This window comes from Anopheles coluzzii, chromosome 3 (genome assembly GCF_943734685.1).
Source record: "Anopheles coluzzii chromosome 3, AcolN3, whole genome shotgun sequence".
NCBI lineage: Eukaryota > Metazoa > Arthropoda > Insecta > Diptera > Culicidae > Anopheles > Anopheles coluzzii.
The window spans coordinates 47489456-47510351 of NC_064671.1; the positions used below are offsets into that span (position 1 = coordinate 47489456).

Genomic DNA, 20896 nt, shown 5'->3' on the forward strand with positions numbered 1-20896 from the left:
CTGAGTTTCAGTGAGTATAAAAACTATAAAATGTTGTAGAAAATAGCCGTTTTTCCAACGTACTCGTAGCACAAATATAACTGATTATTGGGCATATACAGACATACCAAATCTTTGCACTGAGTATTGGGCCACGCTCTGAACAGGACCCAACACTCTACAAACATGCAGAATTTGACAGGTCCGAGACGATGTTTGCTCGAGTTGTTTGACGACACACCTTAATATAATCCCTCGGAAACGCGCTTCGTGTATTTGTGGTCTAAAAAAACTTCGTTTTGCAGACGGTAAACGACTGGCGCAAAAGCAAAAGGTCTAAAAGCTAGTAGTGCCATCTTTTGGTGTGATACCCAACCAGTGAAGCTTCATCACTTGGAGGAGAGCTTTCTCATTTCCTCTGTACAGTTGGATGGTTTCGCATTGGATTTATGCATCGCTGGACCTAGAACGGCAATACGCTTGTTTAAATACTACACTTCATCTTCAACTGTGATCAGTGGCGGATTTAGGGTATCGGGGGCCTTAGGCGGTAATACTAGTTGAGGACCCTGTAAATATAAACGTAGCCCCAGGCGGCCACCGACGACTGTAATATCATCTATACGGAATCAGGAGAGACCGTGTATCTGACTCATAATAATTTTTGCTCGGAATGTTATAACACAATTAAAATTATGATTGATTGAAGGTGGGTGAAACTCACTTCAAGAAAAGGATAACAATACCCAAGCGCCACAGATTAAGCTTAAACGACTGGAAAATTGAATATCCATAGAAAAAAATGAAAGCTCCTCAGCTTCATTGGTTTGACCATTAAAAGGCGTATTAAAACTGATTATTATATTGCTATCCTTTTCTTGCAATGTGTTTCGACAAGTTTCATTTTATCATGACCTATATAGCCTTCTAACTTTCCGAGCAAAAATCTATATGAATGGTCGTGTGGTCAGATACGTGGGTATCAACACCAACGACCATTTCTCAAATCTCACTTGCTACAGTGCTGGTGGTTTCCATTGGAATTTAGTATTTAAACAATCGTATCGCCGTTCTAGTTCTAGCGATGCATAATGCATAGCGAAACCATACAACAGTACAGAGGAAATGAGAAAGCTCTCCTCCTCCAAGCGAGGAGGCTCAACTGGTTGGGTATCGCACAAACAGATGGCGCCACCAGCTTTTTTTGCTATTTTTAGAATGCATGAGTCGTTTGCCGTCTGCTAAACGAAGTCTTTCTATATTCCGTTTAGGTGCTTGAGTCGTTTAGAAGCCGTTTAGCGGTCGTTTAGTGGATTTGTGGCACTTGGGTATAATTATGATTAAAAAGCGGCATCTATTGAAGAATCCAAAGAACCATCGAAACTTACGGTTTTTTGTATAGACGTGCAATTTTCAAGTCGTTTAAGTTTAATCTGTGGCGCATAGGTCGTGATTAGTGACTTTTTTTGCGTGGATATTTAATTTTTCTTTCGTGCTGCTTTGAAAAGAGCTCGCAGAAAAGATTTTGCCGTTCGCTAGATTGTCATCTAGAAGTAGTGTAAAGTCAATCTTTGTTGTGGTTTGTGCTGTAAGCTGAGAAATAGTTGTTGTGCACTGCAGAGGTTATTTTTGTGATGGAGCGCTATTTATAGGCTTATTAGATGATGGAAAGTTATGTCATCCTCGTCTGATTTCTGTCAAACTCATAGTATGACTCACAAAAAACTTACCGTACGCGTAAATAAGACATGAAAATTTATCGGTCAGTTTTCACATTTTTTACTCAATTCATTGATTTCCTGAGCATTATCATAAGCATTGAAAATGAGCTTGCCATTCACGCTCTTCTTATCAAACACCAACAATAAATGCAAGTTTGCTATCGGCTTTTACAGAAAAAAATGCTCTCCAAAGCAAATTGGAAATGAGCATGTCGAATTCCGATTTCCCGACCAGTAGTATCTGTCAATTGCGATATGACAGAAAAACGCCAAATGAAAGTACTTTCGATCTTCTAATAAGCCTATTATTGGTGGGTATGACTGGTGTTAGCACTTGAAAATGAGCAACATTTGTTGGAACAAAATTGCTAGTTGGGTAACGAGCTAAGCTTGTTGAGTACTCCACTATTTGATATAACCGCACTGACAACGCCAGAAATATAAACAGTCAAAATGAGATACACACACACACATAACCGCACCTAATAACATAGCTCACACATCTACACACTTTCAGAGCACAACCAACTTCGAAGTGCGAGAACGCAGTAGTAGTGATTCAATCGAAGAGCGAGAACGAGGAAAGACTTCTTGCGGCCAAGATGAAGGTTTTTGTGGAGACCACTCATTGAAGAAAAATCGTGTCAATCTAACCAGTCATCTGCTGCGCTCGATGCTAACACAGTGCGTAGAAAATATTTCCCTTTTGCATGGTTTAGTATTGTGTGCGTGATTTTGTGGAAAATTATATTATGGGCCGAGAACAATTTCCGGACCATATCTCGGGAAAGAATACGCACGTACCACACGTAATGTCTATGCCAGGTGTATGCAGGAGTGAGACCCCATGATAGTGTGGTGTGAAATAGGTAGTGAAAAAAACGACAACAAATGGAGCTGTCGGTGCATTATTCATCTGGAAAAGATTAATCGCAGCTATTTAAGAACCCCGACGATTAATGGGATTCGAAAGAAAATGTTATCGATTATGTCATGGTTTTGTCGTCGGTCATAGTGCGGTGGAAATAGTTCGATATTGCTGCAAATTAACCAGTTCCGGTGGTGCATTGCTGTAAAAATTAGTACAATTTAAGTTTCCTTCACATAAAGGTGGTACCTTCTGCAAACAATCACGCCAGGTACGTACGACTTGCAAAGATATATACGACTATAATTTATCCAAGTGGGCAAGGCTGGGTTCTCGCGCACTGCCTCTGCAAAGGATACCAATTGCCGTAAAAACACTTGATAAATGGCCCTGTAGCCTCGTAAAACCGCCCGCCCTGCGCCATCCGCGGTCGGTCCTTTCAGAATGGGGACGCAATAGGTCGTTTTCGGGACAACGGAAAGAAGGCAAAAAACCCATCTCCTCCCTAACTAATGAATGCAGTGTGGACAAAATGGATGAAAACTTTTTCCTTTTGGCTGGGAGCTCAATTGATATTCTATTTCGCCGTCCAGCTCCTCCGATGAGGCAGCGATTGTTTCGCTGGCGAACGTGAAGAATTTGTTAAACGCATATATTTTTTTCACTCTCTTCGGTGTTCGGGAAAGGAAACTCGCCTTTCCGTTCATTATTATGTTCTCCCACTGTGTCTGCTTCTCCCATGTATATCCCGTTCGAAAATAGATCCTTTCCGAAAGTTCGAGCAGCGTAGAAATGGGAAAAATTTATGATTATTTGATCAGTGTTTTATTTTTTAATTTATGTAAATAATTCTTTATTGCACGTTTCAAAGCACATCGGCAGCGTGTGCGAGAGTGTGAGCGAGTTCGCCTGCTTTGATGTGGATGTGGCGTCTCTTTTCTTCGTGCATAGGTAAAGGTGCGTATAAAAAGGAAGGTTTTATTAGCGCACCATACACTGGCCTACTGGGACCGTATAATCGTATAATACCGCTTGCAGTAGTGTAGGTGACATAAACACAGGCTTTGGGGCGTTTGCGCGACAGAGAGAAAGTATGAAAGAAAGAGAGAGAGCATAAACGAATAATCCGCTGGGAATGGTGGGATGATGGTGTGGTATGCGTGACTTGCGATAGTAAACTACACACCGGGTAGGTGTACGATGTGGGACAAAGCGAGAGGGAGAAAAGACGAAGGAATGAGAAAGAGGCAATCTTTTTTTTGTTGCACTGTGGAGCGCTCAAGAAGCGGAACGAGATAGGTAGAGTATAAATTGTCTACCCATACCACCACAAGGTGGATGAAATATGAGAGAATTTCCTCTACTCAACACTAATGCTGTGTGCATGTGTAGGGCTCGAATGTCACTTTTCTGGATTGTCTGTCAAGCATCGGGTTGTTTTCATTTGTTTGTTTGCCAATGATTAAGGCCCGAATCCGATGCCCCCGGTCAAACCCCGGGCGAATCGATCGGTACGGACGCAGACCGTGGTAGATGATTGCTCTAACCGGAGAAAGATGAAAATGTGTCGTTTATTGCGTTATCAACGTATTTTTCTTCTCGGTAGTGTTTTTGCTGCAAAGTACAGCAGCAAAATGGTCCTACCGCAGAAATCGTGTTATTATGCCCAATAACGTTCACCGGGCCACACTGCGCATGTCCCAATAATATCCAACTTGACAGATATTAATTGCTTTGAAGTTGGCCAACAATAGGGAATAAATTGAATTCAAAATTTCAAATTCAATTATGTATGCTTTTTCCTAGGCGTGTCTGGGAATATGCTGAGCAAGGCTGATGGCGGCCTCCACGGCGTTTCCCGTAGCCACCAAAAAACGTCCGCATCGCAACCCTATGGTGAAAGAATACAGCGAAAAAGCCTTCAATCCATCCTTTCGGTGAACATTAGGAAAATAACTTCAAACGGAAAAATGACCTTCCCTGCTTCGAAGCCATCCAAAGCAATTCTAGCAGAACGAACGTGGTCGAAATAGTGGCTAACCGATTCGTGAAGATTTATTTTTTAATAATACACGGTACGTTAATTTAACGATCTACCCAGCCGGAGTTCGGTCCGACATTTTGTTCCATTTCTCGGGCAGCCCATTTCATGCAATGATTGAGATAAATTCAAGAATAACGATCGGCGCACACGGTCTGGAAAGCCACCTGCGCCCAAAAAATGGGTCCATCCGTTCGTCGCAGGTGATGGTGGTGGTGGTGGTAATGGTAGTGAGACAGAGACAGAGTGACAGACAGAAGCGAGAAAAAACGGCAAATGTTTGTTCGGATGCTCTTCACCAACACATTGAAGCATGCTGTCTACACTTCACCGGCGTGTGTACCTTTCCCTGTGGCCGTACCATCTGGAAGGAAGCTGGCCGAGAACATTTGTAGGCTGCGAAGGGGAATCTATTATCGTGCAGCAAACCCGGCTCGTATTGCATACGGTGCTAGAATTCTGTCCTTTCTGTCCAAAAAGGGCAGAGTTCTCTTTTCCCCTGTTGGCTTTGCGAGAAAGAGAGAATCGCACATTCGCTTACTTCTGGCATGTTTTTTTGTCGTTATCCTTCTTTAGAATTCGCTCAGTTTGTTTAAGAAGGCAAAAAAAAAGTTCCAGTTCAATTAAAATCGTATCTCACCAGTTTTTGTTACATGTAATGAAAAATATCATTTACGCGTTACGCAAGTATGCTAGGTAACTTCTTAAGGTGGCCATTCTTTTGCCGGGTCGAGCTCACTGTTCTAAACACACTAATTTAATGCAGCATGGGGAAACTTCCCATCCGGCCACGCAAGAGAGCAGAATCGGTATAAAAAAGTGCCTTGGTGTGCGTCACCGTCCGCTTTCTCACACTGGCAAACGACGGAGGGCTTGTGTGCGATCAAATGATAGCTTTTAATCTTTGACATACACAAATGGGTTTTTATTTCCCTTTCGCTACACACCCTGGTTACGTTACGTACGGGGCAGGCGATGTTGGTTGTTTAGTTAGCAGCATGCTGCGATGGATTTTCTCGCTCGCAATGCTGTATTTTGGCGTTCTCTCTTTCTTGCTCTCCCGGCGGCCCCGCAAGAACAGCAACGGAGGCTCTAACCGAGACGGCATAGTGCAAACAGTCGCAATGGAACGGCAGGGCACCAAAGGGAGGGAGGATGAGAAGAACATGTGTTTACAATGCCCACGAACGAATGCTCCGTTCCGTGCTAACAACACAGCCGTTCGTACGTTTGGGATCGCAGGAAGAGCATTAAAAAAGTGCCCAGCGTGATCCTGTGGCCGTTACAGGGGAGAGAGACCATCGATGAACATGACGATGATGATAGGTTCTTTCTGCACCACTGTCCCTATCCGTGTCTTCTCTACTTTTGGTTTCGGTCGGCATTTCTGTCGATTAGCCGAATCATCGAAAAATGACGTTCACCTTTTTGTACCTTTTTTTACATTAAATTGCTCATTATATGATATACGATTTAAAGTACTGCCAAGCCCTGCGCAGTTCTTTGTTCCCGTTGCTATATGTGGCAAATTCATACAGTTTGTTAATATAAAATGTATATTTAACATTCGTTGCAATGGCCGCAAACCATCTGAGTGAAATCCTTTGTCCTCTCCGTCTTTTTTTAATTGAACACGAAAAAGGGAAGTGTGTCCTAAAGAAACATTCAATCGATTACTCATCAAACAACATTTGCTGGCTTAAATAGGTTTTACGCTGCCGTAGTATGCCAAACTCTCTTCGCACTGTGATGTGGAACCAACGGACGCGAGAAAAACGCGCTTGTTTTCACTAAGTTTCCCATGTAAACATCGACTGCGCCGTCGCAATGCAATTTGAACCGTCTATAAACGCTCTCGCGGATCCGTCCCAGCGTTCTTTCGATCCTGCTTCCTGCTGCTCTGGCGGGATCTGCCTTCCTTATTCCGCATCCGCTGTGCGTCGCCCGTGGTCGCCGACCATATGGAAAGGGAGAGAACGTGTGAATGCGTCTCCGGTGCGCTCACGTCGCCGCCTACTCGATGTGCAAGAGGAGGCCTCCGGAGCCGGACTCAGCTCAGCTTCTTTGCCTCACACGAGAGCTCATAAAAAGTAATATGCCTCCTGGCTAGCAGCACGATGGCTGGCGGCGGCTGGCTGCTGCGGTGAGTGCCTCCTAGCACTACCGCCAACGGAGGAAGTGCTCTCACACACATATCGTCCGGGAGGGGATTCTTTTCGACGGTCCTGTGTGGTGTGCGCCTCATACCATACAGTACCAACATTCCGACTGGCGAAAGGATGATGATGATGATGATGATGCTGCTGCTGATGATGACGGTGTGCACCACTACATGGACGCGCGCTGTACCGTGCAAGTGGAAATTGAATCGGCCAAAGTTGGGCATAAAAAAGAAACCCTCGAACCGACGGCCTCGGCGACGGAGTCTCATCCGTGGTGTGTGCTGTCGGGAAATAATCAAAGCACGAGAGAAAGAGAAGAGACCTCCGCTGGACTACGATTACGCTGACTGCTTGGATGTGTGTTTCGTAGGATGATGGGAACCGAACCGACCGGGATTATTATTTTTGTGGAATGGCTGCTCGATTATGGCTCGCATGGGGGTTTCGAGAAGGCGTGTATGTTATGTGCCTGTGTGTATAGTCGTTTGTTGCTGCCCGTGCAGAGAGGAGGATATTGCCACTTTGCTGGGGGTACCTGCTTGTGGCAGCAGCCCCGTACCGACTGTAAGTTCCCTGTTGGTTCCTTGGTACGGTATGGCCAATATCGTAGCAACCACTATGCCAGAAAACACACACGCTCACACCGAGTGCCGTCGTGAAAAGCTGCTTGTGTATATGTACACTGTAATGTGGGCTGCTTGATGGTAACTTTATTACTATTAAAAAATAATAGTATTACATGTGCGCGGCGCCAGCGAAAATATCATCCGCGGCACGTGGAAAGTGGATAGTGCAATACTATTTCAGCGCACTCCTCCTGAGGGCCTCACATACACACACGTAGCACGCTACTGGCATGCCACACTCCCCAGGGTGGATTGGAGTGGACCCAGATGGAAATCGTTGCACACCTCCACCCAGTCAACTCCCGTGCGCTAGGCGCGCTGTAGCACTGTATGTGGCCATCAATAAAATTTGTAAACCCCTCTCTCCTCCCCGTCCATCGGCCCCGACGGAACCGGACGAACCAGAATGCGAGAGAAACGAGTGTTGTTTTTTCGTGGCTTTTTCTGGTCTGAAATGACACTCCAGATAGCGTGTGTGTGGCGGAGTGGAGGACCCCCATCGTAACGGCGGAACGACGGCGTAAGGTTTGCTGCGCAGGGGACAGACGAAGAATAAAAAAACGATAATCATATCTCAGTGCTCAATTTCTTCCACTTACAGCTGGTGCTGCTGGTGGTGGGTCGGTTTTAGTAGATCGATTTTAGCTTACCGTTAGAACACGGACTCGAATCGATGTGTTCAAGTGGATTAACTTTGTAGTTACGAGAGGGTATAGGTAAAAGGTACGGACACTAATGGCAAGTTTAACAAGCGCCCTTCCTGATCCTGGTTTAAAATACAGAGAAAAATTTAAATTTGCTCTCTCAGGAATGCAATGCGAAAGCTGCGCATAAATTCCAATCGAACGGATACTGTTTTTTATTGTAATTAAACAGCATTCGGGTACGGTTGGAATCTTGCCACGAAAGCGAATACGAAATTTATTTTATCAATCATTTACTCGTTCATTTCTAATCAATCATCGGCTGATATAATGCTCCTCTGTGTCAGATTTCGACCTTTACAACAAACCGAACGGTGGTTAATCGCTCATTGAAGACTTTGGCGATACTGGTCGATGGTTAGCAGTTTTTTCCCCTTTACGCAAGTAGCTGGAAGTTTTCGAGAGAGTAGAAATTAATTTTCCAATTTGTTCAAAGTAGTTGTTCGCAATCGGTCAGGTTGAAATAGATAGGCCATCATCTGTTTGGTGTTGGTGTATAAGGTGGTCTGGTCAATTATTTGCATATATTGTTATATGATGTGAAGCTACAACATGTTGTACCATTTTGACTCTATTCAACAGATTGTACAGCTAACTATTCCTTGAAAATCAGCAGAAGGAAGAATCTCTACGTGAATGCAGCAACATGGAGGACATTCGATATTCTTCTCACCCGCTGAAATCAAGGTTTAGCAAGTTAAGCAGCTAAAAATACTTTTTCCATCGAAAGCACGTTACTTAGGAGATAGTTTGAATTACTTGGTAACTTCAACTAGCGCCGCTAGGTCGGAGTTGAATCGGTGCAGAATTCTTCACATCCTTAATTTAATATCCGTCGCATAGACGATATAAAAAGGAGCTAAATGATGTTTTACTGCAGCCGAGATCCTGCCAAAGCGTCCAACTGTAGTAAAAGTAGCAGCACGTCAGCCAAATCTCATGGACCTTACCACCAACCGTACTCGCTCCTGGACATCACCGCCCGGATCGTAGCTCAGAATGAACCATTCCAGAAGATCGAGGAACGTTACGACCGGATCCCTGAACCGGTCCAGAGGCGTATCGTGTTTTGGTCCTTTCCTCGCAATGAAAAGGACATCTGCATGTACAGTTCCTTGTCCAGGTGAGTTGAACAACGGAGCGGTTTAGTTGGTAATGTACGTATGTGCGATAGCTCTAATGTAAATTGATGCTTATTTCTCCCATGTAGGGTTTCCTCCATAAACTCGGTGGAATCGCAAAGCTTGAGCTTCTGCACTGGACTCAAATTGGTTGAAACTGGTTGTGTGGAGAATGTCCTTCAAGTTGGATTCCATTTAAGTGGGATTGTGTGGTCACACCCACCGAACCAAATCGAACGCCACAACAGCGGCGGCAATGCTGGGTCGTCTTCCGGAAGCCGCAATAATGATCTGGGCTATCCATTGCCTCCAGCAAATCAGAATCTTTACAATAATTACCATCACAACAATCATCATCAGCAGCCGCACCATCATCATGTTCATCAGCATCATCCGGCGCATCATCATCACCAGCAACAGCAACAGCACCATGCGCATCAGAATCATCATGCTCCTCCTCTGTCCCCACCACCACCCGCACCTGCAATGGTCCATCCAGTGCAACCACAAGGTGGGGCTGGTGCAGGTGGTGGTGGACCAGCAGCGGCTGGAGTGGGTGTACAGGTGGCCGCTGCCGCTGTAGCAGCCGCGGCAGCCGCAGCCGCTGCAGGTGTCGGTGGTCCTGCTCCGCCGGGTGGACCTCATATGGTGGTTGTTGCTCAACAGCCAATCGGTTTGGCCGCTCAGCAAATGCAGCCACCAAATGGGCAGCAGCCTTTCAACGGAGCCAATATGGACCACCGAGATGCGTTCAATAACATGTCCCTTGGTGGGCAGAGCGGCTCCAACACAAGTGGACTGGAAGAGAATAAGAAATTTAAAGTATCCGTCAGCTTCGATCGGTAAGTTTATATATATCTGTGTGTGTGTGTATGTAAAAAAAAGGTCCACAATGTTCGCAATCAGCTACAAAATAATCTCTAACATTTCAATATTACTCTTCGGCAGATGTAAAATAACTTCAGTGACGTGTAGCTGCGATACTAAGGATATATTTTGGTGCCATCATGTGGTCGCCTTAGCCCTCTACCGAATACGGAATGCTGATTCGGTGAAACTACGCGTTCCTATATCAGAGACTTTACTACAAATGAACCGACAGCAGCTACAAAAGTTCATTCAATATCTAATTGCCGAACATCATACGGAAGTGTTGCCAACGGCACAGCGTCTTGCTGATGAGATATTGCAGCAGCGCTCGGAAATCAATTCCATCTGCGGTGCGCCAGATCCGACGGCGGGTGCTTCCAAGGATGACGATCATTCGTGGCATCTGGACGAAACGCAGGTCTGCGAAGCGGTGAAAACGTACCTCGGTCAGGGTAGTTACTATTACAGCAGTAAGCATCTCAATTCACTTTTCGGCAAAGTGCGAGAAATGTTGCGTGCTCAAGACTCGAACGGTGCCCGCATGCTGACACTAATTACTGAGCAGTTCCTAAGTGACCCACGACTAGTGCTGTGGAAAAATCACGGCACGCCAATGACGGAAAAATGTCGCCAACTGTGGGATCAACTCGGTGCCTTGTGGGTGTGCATAGTGTTGAACCCAAAATCATCGCATGCGGAACGCATGCACTGGAAGTCGCTGTTGGAGAAGTGGTCGAAAAGTGAGGTATGTCCACAGGAGGATCCTGACTTGCGTACGTCACCGTCGTCCAGTAGGGAAAGTGTACGCGACCGATCGAATCGTGAACGGGAGCGTGATCGGAATCGATTCTTTCGTGAAAATAATCTACGCAACATGATGTACTACAACCATCACCATCAGCAACTCCAGTACCAGCAACATCACAATAATAATCAACCTAACGGAGGAGGAGGAGGTGGCCACGATCATCCAAATCGTAATCACTTTAACCATCGGTATGGTGCGATGAAAAATAGAAATGGAGATAATGGAAATCGAGGAGGAAACAATCATCATAACGACCAGTACGATAGCTCCGAAACGGACTCCGATTCCGACGACGAGATGGATGAAGCGAACGAGGACGAGGGTGCTGGAAACAATGGTCGAGACGAGGAGGAAGAAAACAACGAGAATGGCGAGGTCTTGAACGATCATGACGACGAAGACGACCATCATGATGATGAAGAGGCAGAGAGGCGTCGAGAAGATGAAAATGGTATGGAGGAGGATGTAGTCGATCAAGTGCACAACATTTTGCAGGACATCAATTTTGCCGATGGAGCGGAACCCGGTCCGAGCCGTAAACATCGTGACGAAGACGGAGAGGTACGAGATTTCATGAACCTCAACTTGATGAACGTTCCGGAGGAAGAACATCGATTGCCAGAAATGATGCCGGAAAATGACGACAGCTCCCGAGAATCGATGGATGTCGACGGAGCCACAATAGGTGGCGCACCATCAAGTAGCGTAATTGGTAGAGTGAATCAAGCCGGTGGTAGTGGTGGTGCAGGAACCTCTAAATCTAGTGCTGGAAATGTTAGCTTCTTCCAAAGCCCATGCATCTGCGGAGAGGATAAATGTGAATGCAATAGGCCAGTGTTTTTGGACGACATAAAACCGAAGAAATTTTTCGATTGTGTCGCTGCTGCAACCGCTGGTGGTAGTGTATCAATGCCAGCAAGTGTAAGCGCTCCTAACTTCGACGTGAACGAGGATGCCAATCAGGATTGCATCGAGCTATCAAAGGACATGTCTATGGCGGGTACGAGTGGAACGTCTACGACAGGGACGCTGAAAATAGGTACAAACAATGAAGCAATCGAAACTATTGCCGGTACTTCTTTCTCGTCGTCATCGTCCTCTTCGTCGTCAAATTCATCAGGGATGGATGATCATCGGAAAGAGGTAGATCTAGACTTTGAGAAACCTGGACCGTCGGGATTGAATAATCGGCGAATCAACCCGGCGGAGGAACCAACCAGTTCAGGCTCGGGAATGTCTTCAGGTACGGCTGCAGATAGAGCTACTGTTATGTCCCATGATGATTGCGATGAGTGTGACCAGCAACAACACAAAGATAAACCAGTGTGCAAGAGAGCATTGGAGGATGAGGAAGAAGCTGGACCTAGCGGCATTTCCACATCCCATGCTGCCAAAAAGTCCAAAGAATCAACGAAGGAAGACGCGGACGTTATGGATGTGGATCCCGAAGCTGGACCTAGTTCAAGGCGTATCAGCACGGACGATGGGTCTGCTGGAGCCGGCGGTTCAGGGCTGAACGGAAATGCGGCACCCGAAGGGCGCGCTAAACCTGCGAACGCTGGTGATGGAAATGCAGGGGGGAATGGTCGACCCTGCAAGCGTCTAAAATTGAACAATGGTTCATGGGTTAGCAAAAATGGTAACAAAACACCTCGTACCATTTTCCACAAAGCGCTCGATGCAGTGAACATGTCGTGGGAAAACGAACACCTTAAACGAATCCTTGAGTCGGATAGCTACAAGCTCTCTAGTCGCAATTCTGTGCAAATTGCCGGTTCCAGCAAGACCCCCGTAGCTAGCAACCCGAGCGTAAAATCCAACTTCAATGCCAACGGACAACCGTTGTGGCATGAAAAAATATCCATGACGGCAGCAAGGATCGACTCATTGCGTTCGCATGGTCACATGGAGGCTGCGCTGAGATTATCAGTAAGCGTTGTACGAACAATGCGTGAAATTCAGCGCGAGGCGCAAGCTCTTTGGTTACGACACAAACCAAAGTTACCCCCATCACAAACTTCCTCCACTGAGCATCCAACACCTGGACCCTCTGGTTCTGGATCAGGATCGTCAACTACGGCAGCACGGTGCAACTGTGGTCCTTTGAAAGTTGTTGCGACCGAGCCGTCCACGTGCAGAAAGGAATCGAGTGCTACTAAACAGATGCATCATTCCTTGTTAGCACCACCGGCCCCGGTACCATCCTCCTCCTCCTCGTCATCATCATCATCATCATCATCCTCTTCTTCTGCTTCTGCAATCCAACAACAGCAAATTATGCATCAACATCAGCAGCAGCATCACAGTCACCATCACCATCAACAGCAACATCTGATGCAGCAACAACACCAACCGCAGGCTTCGACATCATCCGGAATAAAAGCCGGATGCCAGTGCCAATCGCATCGTCATCAATCACAAAGTTCAGCCCATTTTCCTCTTCCACCACCGGCCCCGTTAATGCAAGATATGCACCCACCCAACGCACTGCCAGTACCGGCGATGAAGAAAGATTGCTCTAAATGTATCCAAATTAAATGTTACTATGAGTCGGTTGGATCTGGTGCATCTTCGCTAAAGCACAACGGTCCCATTGCCGGCCCATCTCATGGAGGAGCTAACAATGCTCACCACGGCCAGCATCAGGCACCACCTGCACCGTCAATGCCATCTACGTCGGCAGTTGCACCTCAACAGCAACGAATGCATCGCAGTTCAAGTGGAATGATATGCACCTCCTCAAAATGCAACCATTTCCTGGCCGGACCCAATGGTGCTGGAATGATGCAACCCCAACCGCCCCACGACATCTATCGTAAAATGCCCCACTGCTCGTCGTCTTCATCGCACCAACCGCCGGCAAATCAGGCACAGCAACCCCATTGTAGCCGCGATTACCGTTACATGAAATTTCCGAGCATGCCAACAAATCATCAACAACATCATCATAACCATCATCACCATCACCATCATCATAACCAACAACAACAGCTCGCGAATCAGCACCATGCACCACCAGGTGCAGCAATGATTGTTCCCGTTGGTATCCGACATCCTCCTCCTCCCCCTCCTCCACCTTCTTCATCGTGCCCAGTACCGGGTCCATCGACATCTCGATCGCATGGAGCACCGGTTTCTGATCCATCGATGTCTGCTACTTCGACGCAATCATCGGTCACAGTAACAACGGTGTCATCACACATATCTGCCGGTAGCTCGAATACCACCGGTGGTCCAAGTGCAAGCTCCTCCGCTACGGCATCTACTTCAGCATCAAAGTCTTCCTCCGCCTCTTCGGCGGCAGTGGCAAGCTCATCTTCCTCTTTTCCATCCAAATGTAACTGTCCTATTCACAAGGAAGAAATATTACCGCCGCCACCACCACCACCACCGGCACCAGGTCATTCAGCAGCGCCAGCAGCGTGCCATCCGACGGATGCCAATGTAGGACTACCGACTATGAGCACCACGGTATCGTGCTGTGTCAAGCCTATATGTTGCTCTTTGGCAATGCCACCACACCATTCACAGCACAAACCAGGTCCGGCAAACTGTCCAGGTTACGTTCCATCTTCCAGTGGTATATCTACGTGTGGCGGGTGTGCAATGCACGCCAATGGACCACAACCTACAATGTACAACAACGGTGGAATGTATGGAATGCCAGGCCCGTCGTCTTCTTCCATGGCAGCGTCATCTGGGCACGGTCACGCACAACCCATGCCTTCAGGCTCGATGTCAAAGCCGTTTGAGCGATCGATAATGGGATCGTTTAATGGTTCCGAATGCGAAGTACTGCCTATAGCACAGCACCAACACAAGGATGACTGTCCTGTGGCACTAGCTAAACAGAAGAATTACCCGACCATTGGTGGCAGCTCTTCGGGAAGCAACAGTAATAACAGTAACTCTGCTAGTACTTCACAACCCGGTCCGAGCCGATCGAGCACATCGACATCATCGGCAATGTTGGACCCAATAAAGGTGAACCGGAAACCAAACTGCCTTTCGAAGTGCATCGATTGTAGCGTGGGATGTGAAGTGGAATTTCCACTAGACGCCATTGCATGCATTTTCGACTGTTTAACGGAAGCGTCATTAATACCGGAGGCAGTTACTGTTCAGATGAATGAAATGAGCCGCATGGCGTATGATGCTGGCAATGGAGGTGCTGTTGGTGGAGGCCCCGGGGGCAATGGCAGTGGAACTGCAGCCCCAGAAGATGTTAACATCATCGCTCCAAAGTACCGTCATCTGCCTATTGCCGATTCCGCCGATAAGCAGGAGACATACTTAACACTCGCGTTCGAGGCCGCCATTTTGGCGTTGAGCAAGCAGCGTATTATGCCCCACGGGTTGTACGCACAGCACGTCATCTGTAAGCAGCAGGATCAGTTAATACAGCGCCTACGCAGCATTGATCTCGACTCGGTTCTGGTCGGCGTACTGCGGAAGCTTAGCGTACAGTTGCTTGATGGTGGTCCAACGAGCGGATTGGGTGAGATGATACACCCCGAATCAGTGCCGATGCACACGTTGGCGAGGTTCCTGTTCGCCTCCTTGCTGAACCAACATTCCGATTTGGCGTTTGAAATCGGGCTGCGTGCAATGCGTTTCCCGATATTGGAGAATATCAACGAGGGTGCATCGGTTAACGGTATCGAATTGCAGCATAACAACTTTATGCATTCGCCATACCCTCGCTGGTGGACACTGGGACACTTGGAGACGCAGCAGTGTTCGCTCAGCTCCACAATGCTGAGTGCTGCCAAGGGTGACACCAAGCGCCTGTCGGCAGTGCTGCAGAATGCTCGACGAAACATTCACAGTTCGTCGCATCTGTTTAAGGTAAGGTTTGGCGAAATGAACTAGTTTCGTTTGCAGATATATTAAATATTTTGTACTATTTGTTTCATCTAGCTTGCCCAAGATGCGTTCCGCTTCGCCACACCGGAGAATGGTCCGCGCAGTCAAACCCTACTCGGTGTGGCTTTTGAGCTGGGACTGCAAGTGATGCGCATGACACTTACGTGTCTAAATTGGCGCCGTCGTGAAATGGTTCGCTGGTTGGTAACGTGCGCGTCCCATGTTGGCATCGATGCCCTTATGTCTATTATGCAGAATTGGTATGTATTTGGATTGGTTAAATGATGCAACATTGATTAATTGAAATTCTAATGTTTTTTTTTTTTGTTTCAATCGTGTCCCTTACCTTTAGGTATCACCTATTCACACCAACGGAAGCAACGGGACCAGTTGCTACTACTATCATGTCACATTCGACGATCATGAGACTGAATCTTAACTTTCGCCAGCAGGATGAGTTGTCTAACTGTGCCCGAACGTTGGCACTGCAGTGTGCTACAAAAGATCCACCGAACTGTGCCCTGAATGCGTTGACGTTATGTGAAAACGATGCGATGGCCTTCGAAACCGCATATCACATAGTAATAGATGCTGCGACTCACATTATGACATCAAGTCAACTCTTTACCATTGCTCGGTATGTGTCGATCGCAAGGGATTTGGATACACTTTCCATACTAACAATATTTCCCATCATTGGTTTCCTGTGGCTTATTGACTTCATACAGGTATATGGAACACCGTGGATATCCAGCGCGGGCATACAATCTGGCTATGTTGGCAATGAAAAATGTCCAGCTAGCTTACAACCAAGATACGCATCCCGCTATCAACGATATACACTGGGCGTGCGCATTGTCTCATTCGCTTGGCAAGCCCGAACTATCCAAAATGATACCACTGGTGATAAAAAATGTGCAGTGTGCCACTGTCCTGTCGGATATACTACGGCGCTGTAGCGTTCCTACGCCTGGACTGCACAATTTCGGCGCTCATGGTGCAAGAGGTAAGAAGAACCATGCACAGAATGAATGATATTTACCTCGCACGCCTCTTATATTGCACAATGCAAATACATAAATTACCTATTATGTCGTGTATCTCATTTCACAGGTAATAATTTGAGACAATGCATCAAGCTCAGTTACGATCGTGAACCTCTCAATCAATTGCTTGAAGCCGCCGTTTCGGCCTATGTAAATACGACGCACTCAAGGTAAATAGTTTAGCGCCACATTTGTACTCCCCGTGCTTCTCAGCCGCTCTTAGGTCACAGTCAGTGTAAAATAATATGTTTTTGGTTTCCTGCAGATTGTCCCACATTTCGCCGCGCCATTATAGTGATTTCATCGACTTCCTCAGCAAAGCGCGTGACACGTTCATGCTGGCACGCGATGGACCGGCACACTTTTCCCGATTGATCGAGAACATTACAATTGCCTATAAGGGCAAGAAAAAGCTGGTTCGGCAAGTGCGGCAACGCTTTCAATTTGTATAAAAACAAACAAACTAATTTAAGTAATTTGCGCATTATGTTGTCTTAAGCAACTCAATGCAAACCCAGCATCATTTTGGTTTGTTTTTGAAAACCTCTAACAGTGATTATTATATTCTATTAGCTAGGGTAATGAATTTTGATGCATACTTTATGCACCATCCGTACGCTTTGCGTTAGCAATTTTTTATTATGTGCGTTTCATATGCACATTCTGAATCGTACAAGATATGTCTCCCATGCCAGTGCGATTATTTAATAGTAGATTTCGGTTGTAAACAAATCTTCCTTCTACAACATTATCTAATTAGTTTGGATTTCCTTGTTAGTAAACGGTAAACCGATAGACAATGATTGTGAACAGTATTATGATGTTAATTGATAATGGTATATTTCTTTAATCGTCTCTTGTTTAATTGTTCTTTTTCCTGGTCTTTTGCTTGTTTTAGTTATGTACGCGTACTAAATTGTTATTTACATCTAGTTTATTCTTAATTTGTTTCACAGCGTACAATGTATGCTTTTCTTTCTTTTTGTCGATTGTGTCTCTCTTTACTGTCTCTGTTTTACACCTTTTCTTCCTTATGCTCTCGTACTACATTCGTATTTATGCAACCTTTCGTTCAATATTGATTCGCCATATATTGATTTTAATGTGAACAAAATCCTACTCCGAATTGATCTCAGTTTATAACATTACCCGACATTGCGCTAGTAAGCCGTATCAGTTGCCGGTTTGATCGAGTGAAACATGTCATGTGCACGAACTATATAGCTTGTTTTATGAAGAAGCGAAAAGTTACGATACTTCCCAAACTACCAATACAAAGAAATAGATGAATATTCTACAAACATTCGCGCAGCCGGTATATAGTGATTGAGTGCAAACGTGAACATATGCCAATCGATAGGAAATAGTAACAGTGCTGCAAACTAACAAGCACAGTTGAATAGCAATTAGTGAACTGAAACAGGATTGCCAAATACCAAATAACATAATGCACAGGTGGAAACACGGACGCATCATTGCAGTCACCTTTCGATGCAGCTAAAAGGCGTAAGGTCTACTACATTCAATGATATATAAAATGCAAAAAAAAACTAGACAAAAAAATAAGAAAATATCACCTAAGAAAAAAAGCATTAGTAATGGTTCATTAGCAAACTAACACGAATATTGCATTTAGTTTACGTGCCACTGATGTCCCAGCAACATAATATGTTTCATATAAGCTTACAAACAACGGAGAACAGCAATGATAGCGAAAGGAGAGCAAGGAACTACCAGTTGATTGCAGGTTATTTGAAAGGCAAGAAATCAGAGATTAATAAGGTGAGATTTTGTTATAAAGTTCGTGAGGACCGTTATTATTGTACGCCGCAAGGACTGTTATTTTTGTTAGGCCTATATGTACTTGTGGATCCGTTTGTTTAGTTTTGATTTTTGCTTTAGTATACACTTGATTGTTTTCAAAAATTATCATTATTTTGTATCTACCTCTTAGTGATAAAAGCATTCGTAACACATCAATAAGTAAGTTGAAAGCGGTTCCGTAGTAGTGACAAACAAAACTAATTGTAACATTTATTGTGCATGCGACAAGCTGCATCTTACCAAAGCAAAGATGATGCAGCGCATCGGACCTGCTTTACAAACTGTGTAACTCATTCAGAAAGGTGATGCATACTGACTCATACATTTATGAACAAAATTGAACCACTTTCCACAAAAGAATGGTTCAACAAGCATTACATTTCGGCATCGGTTAAAGTGCAATAGGTTTGATTTTAATGATTGTGAAATAATGCAGCTAAAAAACAATGTATCAAATATTAACCCATTGTCTGTTTCGCGACTTTTCTGTTCCATAAAATATAATCATTTGTAGAACATTATCTAATGACTGCAGCCACGGAACACACCCATGGAATATGTTGCATGATGTACCAGTTTTATCAGTATTACACAGGCGCAAATAATATAGATAGACAATAGAACAAAACAAAAAAACAAAATGGCTTATGAGTTAACAGAAAATGATTATTAAAACATGTTAGCGCACGTGAAAAAAAGGTGTTGACGATAGTACGATGACACGAACTACTAGTGCAGGAGTGCTAAACAGCGATAGCATTATCTCTCTTCAAAACCTCTGCTAGCTAACTTCTTAAACAAACATCTAGTGTAATGCATTCTGTTCGTGTCTCTGTTACTGTCAGAGAGGCGTTCCGAGAAATGGGTGTGGAAGGTAACATAACTTCAAGCTTACCACAGCCGTGACTAAAACAGTAACTACTAAATACTAAATAACTGCAATGAAAGTAATAATGACGGTAGTAATAATAGTAATACAATAAATACATGGTTTAAAAGCTTGAAATTGGTTGGAATAAAGCTAAGATATATCGATCCTAATAGAACCTAATGCGCAGTAGTGAAATATGATGGTGTACGCTGCAAAGGGTTAAGCGAAAGCGCAACATCTTTAAAACAACAGTCGCGCAAACTATTACGCCAACAGAGAGGGGGAAGAAAGTAATTTGGTGATTGTGGCTTAATTGTTGAGAGTGTAAGAAAATCTCAGGACTGGTAAAAAAAACACATACATAAATAACAAATTAGGAAACTTATGGAAACTAGTAGAATTATGGATGATTGGCGGAAGGGAGAGTAGAAAATACACGCCTACGGCGGCGGCTTGTGTGTTCTTGCGCGTATTAAAAAAACAGTCAGCAAACACTTAAAAAGCCAAAATAAGTCAAGCAAATGCAGGAATAAATGAATGATTGAAATAAACGCATACAACTACAATCATCATCGATTTGATTTGATGCATCGTGCAATGCCGAAATTAGCAAAAAAAAAGGCGATAGAAACGCGGGCAGGAAAGTGATTGAGTCATTAAATATGTAACTGATCGCAAACAAGAAATAGATGAAATAATTGAGCAGTTGAATTGGAACAGTTTTGTGGCGAATCATTGTTTTCGAATATGGTTCGCGAACACAGCGGTACCTTGCAACTAGTGGTGTGCATTACAACTCAGGATGAGTGAATGAGTGAATTAAATTATACGGCCAGAGCATGATCTTCGTTCGCCGAAATCCGTTCGACACTCACTTCAAAATGAGCGTACGGCACAAAAACCTCTCGCCGCAAAACCACGCGGATTTCGTCCCATAAAAGCGGAAACGAACGGATCTCTCATTGAAAAGTGAGTGACATCACTTTCTCATGAGATCAAATTAGTGGAGATTGGGTGTCGCGGCGAACGGAGTCCATGCTCTGGCCGAAAATCATTCAACTCATTTGTGACGAATGGTAACCCACTCATTGCGCTTTAAATCTTTCGTGAGTTTATCAACTCGTTGGAGACTTAAATCACCACGTGTGTCCAAAATTCTTTGCGCTCCAGTGGTACAGTCTAGTGATGGACAAAATGGGACTGCAGCCGGATTTTGATTGATCCGAATCCAGTTGCTTTCGGAAATCCAGATCAACTAAAAAAATGCTGGAGGGGGGGGGGGGGGGTGCTGGTTGTACCGAAATAATGTTTAGTCTTTTTACACCTGTTTCCAGCTACGTTCGAATCACGTGCCGTTTGCGAGCATCTACGGTTGAATCGCGTGCCAGT

General features: G+C 45.0%; 1 protein-coding gene across 1 annotated transcript; it reads left to right on the forward strand.

Moving 5' to 3' along the window:
• Positions 1–2201: 2201 nt before the first annotated feature.
• LOC120955096 (uncharacterized) lies at positions 2202–20073 on the forward strand. The gene is made up of 9 exons (XM_040375611.2): positions 2202–2839; positions 8684–9224; positions 9312–10064; positions 10171–15748; positions 15821–16026; positions 16119–16403; positions 16495–16772; positions 16880–16982; positions 17078–20073. Exons 2-9 carry the CDS (start codon positions 8965–8967, stop codon positions 17262–17264), a joined length of 7650 nt encoding a protein of 2549 aa, XP_040231545.2. The 5' UTR covers positions 2202–2839; positions 8684–8964; the 3' UTR covers positions 17265–20073.
• The last annotated feature ends 823 nt before the right edge of the window (positions 20074–20896 follow it).